Raw genomic sequence first — 6703 nt, 5'->3', positions numbered from 1 at the left:
CAAAGTGAATAAGAAGCTTCAGTTTCAAATTGAGTGCATTTTCCATCCATGGATTGGCTTGTTTTGTTCAGTTTTATTTTGAGTGTTTGAGGTTATCTTTTCGACGTAACAGCTAAACCCACGGCTTCCTTTCTCGTAAAACCAAAACAAAAAGGCTTTCTATTCAGGTGCCTTCTGGTGTGCACATGTATTGTACATACCTGGGATCAAAGCCAGCTATATAAAGTCCTTGATTCTGTGTGGGTTCAAACACATATCAAAGCTTCAGGATCCTGACAGGTTTCACTCTGCTTCCTGAACACCTGAACGTTGCTCCCATAAAGCCATGGCTTGTTTCGGATTCCGGAGGCATGGGGTTCAGCCGGACCAGTCTTCTAGGACCTGGCCCTGCACCGCTCTGTTTTCTCTTCTATTTATCCCCGTCTTCTCCAAAGGTGAGTGAGACTTTTGCAGGATGAAGGTGGAGGAGGTGTTTCTCCCACCTGCGTTTCATTTCTTTTAGCAGTCAAGGACAGTGATTTATAACAAAGCCAGAAGCTAAAGGTAAAACTCCAGTCTCCTGGGTTGGATGGTTCTGTATTCCAAGGCAGGCAGGAGACATCTGGCAGCAGCAAATAAGCAGAGATACGGCTCATAGTGGAGCACCAGGCATTGACTAGGAGCTTAATGAATATATCTGAGTTGGTTTGGGAGATGAGCAATTTCAGACACTTCTGTCAGATTGGAAGAAAATACCGTAAAGTTAAGCAATTTAAGAGAGGAAAGATATCCGTAGCTCCTAATGTATTTAAGCTTGGAATCAGGGCGAACTCAAGAATTTCCTTTTTTAAAAAGATGGATTTAAGCAAATCATATTAAGTTTCTTTCCTACCTTATTTAAGATTTTAAGATCTTCACTTTTATAAACAAATCAGCTTGTTTAAAATTTAAGCCTTCTTTACTCAATTCAAAGTTTTAAGGTCCTCAGTCAATTCTATAAACTAGTTAGCTAATAAAAAAATGATAGCGGTTAGAAATTGTTAAGCAAAAAGGCGGGGAGAGAAAGAAAGAAAGAAAAAACAATGAAAATCATCAGTCTGTTTGGCACAAGATACTTAATTGCCACCTGACTTATCTGTGGACTTTGGATGCAGATTCCCCAGTTTTCAGTGAAATAAAGCTCTTTAGAGGTTAATACTGGGTTTGCTAGAGAACATAAAATGGTGAACATTTTCACTGAATTTCAACTTTATTTCTCTTTAGACTGTCTCAGTTAAGAAACCATGTGGTTTATATGAAATACTTGGGTGCTCAAAGGTATTTGATAAATTATAACCAGATAAGAACTACTCATGTGCATTTCCCTATTCTACATATTTTGAACATGTAAAGATTAAATACTCTTAGAAATAATTACTTTTCCTTTGTAGAAAATTTATCTCAACCTGTAACTGAGATTCTTCCATTGAAAAATGAGTGTGACCAGATTTACTGGTGATAACTGAGAATTTGCCTGGGAGAAGGCAGGAAAATTGTCTTTGGGCTTGATGTCAGTACAATAAAGATTATTGAGTGCTCATGTTGGTAGGTTCTAATGGTGGCTCCCAGGAGTTTATAAGCCAAAGACAGAAGCTGCAAGAGGTATGATTAGTACACAAAAAAACTTTAATAATGGATAGAACTTGATTAAATACCATAATGGAGTTATAACAGTGCAAAGTTGCTCTGATAGACAGGGATGAGGGTTGTAGAAGAAGACTGTTATCTAGCCAGCCGGGGCTGCTGGATTAACCATAGCAATGGCTGCTATCATTCTATTCTTTCTTCTGAGGACAGATGTTGCTCAGTCCAGGTACTTGGGAAAAAGGACTAGTGATAGAGTTATTTCTGTAGAGTGATTTATACACAGGAGGAGGTGTCCTAGAAACTCAGACTGGAGTGATAGGTTTGGATCGGATCATGGAGAATGTAAATGCCACTTAATTTATTTGTTTTTGCAATCAATGGCATGTAAGATATCAAAGGATTTTATCAGAATGAGTGACTTGGGTCATCCAAGTTTTGAGTGTCAGGTGTGTGGTTGACTAGAGAGGGGACAAGTTAGTTATAGGAAGGTAATTTGACATGAAGCTACCATTTTGTAGATGACACAAGTCTTTTTGAATGGAGAGGTGGCCTCCCTTATCCTGTAAAAGCCAGAAGGAGAAAGAACAAAGGAGCATGAGCATGTTTGAGTGAAGGAGAGAGACTGGCGGAAGAGGTGGTGGCGGTGGCAGGGGAAGCCCACAGAAGTTAACAGCAGGGTTGCCTCAGCCTACAGAGGAAACGACCTGGTGCCCTCTACTCTGTGGCTTCCTTCATCTAGCAGCATCCCTCCCTCTGATAATAATGTTAGGGAATGTGTTGGCTGCCACAGTGATCCAGGGTTCAGTCACTGTGCCAGATAGAGGTACATGACCAAGTAAATATAAGCAGAAATTTATAAGTTATTTACTGAGAAATAAGGCAAGATTCTGTACCTCAACCTCCAAAATTTCTCCTACTGCTCATTATAGTTCTTATAGTTCTATTTTAACTTTAGAATACCAGAGGTGGAAGGCGCTCTGTTATCATCTGACCTAATCCCCTCTTAACTGCATGTGAGGGAAAATGAAGACCACAGGAAAGGCATGACTTGCCCCAAATCACATATTTCATGGTAGGACCAAGCCTTCAGTTTGTCACATCAATGTTTTTCCTGCTACAGGAAACTCTTGTTCAAGAGGGAAACACCTGATGGAGATTAGCTGGAAGACAGCTAAGAAATGGAGGGGACGGGTTGGGGGAGAAGGGAGCGGATGGGGAGTGTTTGTTGAAGGAAGAGAAGGGCTGAAAGGCGAAGCTGGAGAGCGCCCATCAAAGATCAGCTTCGGTGAGCTGGAGATTTTGCTTGAGCCTGGTGGTAGGTGAGCACTGGTTCACTGAGTTCCCTCTAATTTTCTCTTATTAGCGATGCATGTGGCTCAGCCTGCAGTGGTTCTGGCCAGCAGCCGAGGTGTTGCCAGCTTTGTGTGTGAGTATGGGTCTTCAGGCAATGCCGCCGAGGTCCGGGTGACAGTGCTACGGCAGGCCGGCAGCCAGGTGACTGAAGTCTGTGCCACGACATACACAGTGGAGGATGAGTTGGCCTTCCTAGATGATTCTACCTGCACGGGCACCTCGAGTGGAAACAAAGTGAACCTCACCATCCAAGGGTTGAGGGCCATGGACACAGGGCTCTACATCTGCAAGGTGGAGCTCATGTACCCGCCACCCTACTATGTAGGCATGGGCAATGGAACCCAGATTTATGTCATCGGTGAGCAAATCCCTATCACTAAGCTGACATCTTTTGGATTGCTGTCTTCTTAGCATGAACACAGTTTTGTTCCTTAGCTTTAGGTGGTTCATTTTAGGATTATGGAAATTCTTTGAGAGTTCTTTGCCATAAGGCTGGGTAGTCTGGTTAATATGGGTGGCCACTCAGCATTCTGACTAAAAATAAAATGGGTTGGGGTTAGTGTTTTTTTTCTACTGGAGGTTGAGGCACTCATTCTGGAGTGATAACTATCATGAAGTTTGGCCCTGGGCCTCTGATAGGACATTCTACGGGAAGTACCCTCCAGCAGCCAGACTTACCTATGGACTGGCAATACTATTTAGGGGTAGACACCAAGGTTGGAAGCTCTTCCAGAACCTCTTTCTTTTCTCACTAGTGAAGGGAGTAGGGCCTTAAAGTTTAAAGAGTGTCTCAAGGAAACTCTGCTTTGTGTTCTGTTGTAGATCCTGAACCTTGTCCAGATTCTGATTTCCTCCTCTGGATCCTTGCAGCAGTCAGTTCCGGGCTGTTTTTTTATAGTTTCCTTATCACAGCTGTTTCTTTGAGCAAAATGGTGAGTGCAGTGCTGACAACACACCACTTTTGGTGAGGATGTCTTCAGTGATAGCAACTGACCAAATGACGCTGTTGAGTTCAGTTTTCTGGAGATGAAGCAATAAATGAAGAACAGTGGTAAAGGAAGGACAATGGTAAAGAATGCACTAGAACCCTTGGCATTGGCCTTTGAGGTTTCGAGATGACTAACGCTTTAGATGAGTGTGTTTGACATTGAATGTTTGTGTGCTTCTGAACAGGGTTTCAGTTTGAGTAACCATTTGAACAACACGGGGCAGCTGTTTTGCTCCTTGTCTTCAAGAAAGTTGTACTCAATAACCCTAAAACATAAGATGAGGTTGCCAAATGCTGCTACAGAAGACCACCTGGATGGATTTTACTCTCCCCCTTAACATCCCTCTACTTCACCCAGAAGTTATCTCTTGGTACCACCCTGCTTGTGCCTTCCTTGTCCAACTCTAGCTGTCCACACAACTGTCCTGTCCAGGGTTCCCCGTTACCCAGTCTGCTCAAATGGGAAGTCTCGCCTTCCCCTCAAGCCCAGTAGATAAGAACGCCAGTTTTTATTTATTACAGTTGTTGGAAGAGATGGAGGTATGAAATCAGGCCTCCTTGCAGATTTCTTTCTGATGGTCTCATTCAGCCCCCCTCTGCCTATGGCTGGCTTTATCACCACAACCTTCTCCTTCCAGGGCTCTCCTACTCTCTTTCCCTACATCCTCATTCCCCCCAACTCGATTCCAAGATCCTCTACTCAACTTGTTCTATTGCTGTAGATTCTTCCTACCTCATTTGTTAGAAATTGCCACACAGACCAGTAGACTAGAATCTCAAATTATGGAGATGATAAAAATTGGGAATTAAGGCAGACAGACAAAAAGTAGTAAAAAGTTTATGAGGAGTGGATATGAGAAATACAGCTCTAGAATAACTGAAGTTTATTATCTTATGAAGGTCTTGCCCTCACAGATAAGATGTAGTCAATTACCATAGGTATTTTGGGTGTTCTTTCTAACGCTTTCTCAAAGTCTCTTTCTCCTCCCTTGCAGTCAGGGAAAATGATTGCTATTTTACATCAGTAGCACCGAGTGATTTATCTAAAGTGAATTGTAATGAATGAATCAAGAAAATCTCCTGGGGCTTATAATTCTGTATGTGTACATTCACTTTTTCAACGGAGTAGGGACCCATTATTTGTTGAGTCCTATTATGGCTAGAAACGGCTTCTGTATTTCTTAATAATAATTACTGTTCCTTTTTGTGTTTGGCAGCTAAAGAAAAGAAGCCCTCTTACTACAGGCGTCTATGTGAAAATGCCCCCAACAGAGCCAGAATGTGAAAAGCAATTTCAGCCTTATTTTATTCCCATCAACTGAGAGACCATTATGAAGAAGAAAGAACATTTTCCAATTTCTCAGAGCTGAGGCAATTCCAACTTTGTACTATCCAGCTATGTTTGCTTGTTTGTGTATTTTGGGGGGGGGTTCATCTCTCTTTAATATAAAGCTGGATGCAGAACCCAAATGAAGTGTGCTACGATTCAAAGCAAAGGTGCAAGAAAACAGAGCCAGGATGTTTCTGTCACATCAGATCCAATTTTAGTAAAACTATCACTTGGGAGCAACATGGGGATGCAGCATTATGATGTGGGGTCAGGGATATAGGTTCGGGAGTGGTGCAGTCCAAAGAAAACAAGGAAGGGGAGTTAGGGAGAGGAGATATTGTACACACTTTGTATTTACATGTGAGAAGTTTATAGCTAAAGTGATGTTTTCAAGGTAACTTTTTGTGTTATTTTTCTTAAATGTAGAATTACATGAAGACTTTAAAAATACTCACATGGCTATATTTTAGCCAGTGATTCCAAAGGTTGTATTGTACCAATATATATTTTTTATTTGATAGTATTGTGCATGGGGGCCACATGTGCTTTTGTGTATTTGTTGATGGTTTTAATATAAACACTATATGGCAGTGTCTTCCTACCAGAGGTTCAGGGGAAGTTTTATGGAGGGGCTCAGGACACTAATATACCAGGTAGCATATAAGGTCACTTGGTAACTGGCTTGGGAACTGGATGAGGTCATAGCTGATTCCTGTGGCCACACTGGGCTGAATTGGTATTGACATGTGTTTTGGGCTTTTATGTTAGCTCCGTCAAAGGTTTGCAAGGGAGTCAGGACTGGTGTATCTGATTTAACTCCATAGAACACCATCGTCAAGTAAATGGCTCATTCTGGGAGTCTTGTAGGTATGAACTTCAAGGAAGCTCTAGTTTCATGAGAGCCTCAATTCCTTACACATGGTTAATGCCATGGACAGAAAACAGCAGCAGGTGGCAGAACAGGGTGAGGAGGGTTTCTGAAAACTAACACTGTTGGTGTTTTTTAATTCACTATTTTCCATGAAAATGCAACAACATGTATAATATTTTTAATTAAATAAAAATCTGTGGTGGTCATTTTCCAGAGTTGTCTTTATCTTCCTTGCATTTGAATATTGTGTTTGAGTTTGTTTTTAATTTATTCATTCATCAGTTGGTGAAATCTTCATTGTTAGGAATTCTGGGAACAGATTGATGAAAAGACAAATAACACTTCATGAGTCAGCTGTCCACCAGCTACAACCTGGAAGCCATTCTTGGAAGGAACTCCTCCTCTGACCTTTTGATTTCTTCCCAACTATTTTAAATATAAAGCAGATTACTGCAAATAACAGCATAAGGCCTTTACGAGTCACACAACATTAGCTCTAGCACAAGTTCTTCATCTCCTCTTTCTTGCCTATAAATTTCTCAGCTCAACTCACACA

At 41.5% G+C, this 6703-nt stretch overlaps 1 protein-coding gene across 1 annotated transcript; it reads left to right on the top strand.

The window, feature by feature from the left end:
• The first annotated feature begins 319 nt into the window (after positions 1-319).
• On the top strand, positions 320-6352 carry CTLA4 (cytotoxic T-lymphocyte associated protein 4). The gene is made up of 4 exons (XM_080798428.1): positions 320-434; positions 2969-3316; positions 3781-3890; positions 5164-6352. The coding sequence occupies exons 1-4, from the start codon at positions 326-328 to the stop codon at positions 5266-5268; spliced, it is 672 nt and encodes a 223-aa protein (XP_080654554.1). The 5' UTR covers positions 320-325; the 3' UTR covers positions 5269-6352.
• The last annotated feature ends 351 nt before the right edge of the window (positions 6353-6703 follow it).

The sequence above is a fragment of the Martes martes genome (assembly GCF_963455335.1).
Source record: "Martes martes genome assembly, chromosome: 3".
NCBI classification, from domain to species: Eukaryota; Metazoa; Chordata; class Mammalia; order Carnivora; family Mustelidae; genus Martes; species Martes martes.
Note: the sequence above shows the minus strand (reverse complement) of the source record. Positions and strands in the feature narration are given on the sequence as shown.

Excerpts from the sequence above, each read along its gene's own strand:
- CTLA4 (XM_080798428.1), top strand. The coding sequence starts at position 326 with ATGGCTTGTTTCGGATTCCGGAGGCATGGGGTTCAGCCGGACCAGTCT. Across the intron at positions 435-2,968 it reads TATCCCCGTCTTCTCCAAAG|CGATGCATGTGGCTCAGCCT; the intron begins GTGAGTGAGACT and ends TTCTCTTATTAG. Across the intron at positions 3,317-3,780 it reads AACCCAGATTTATGTCATCG|ATCCTGAACCTTGTCCAGAT; the intron begins GTGAGCAAATCC and ends GTTCTGTTGTAG.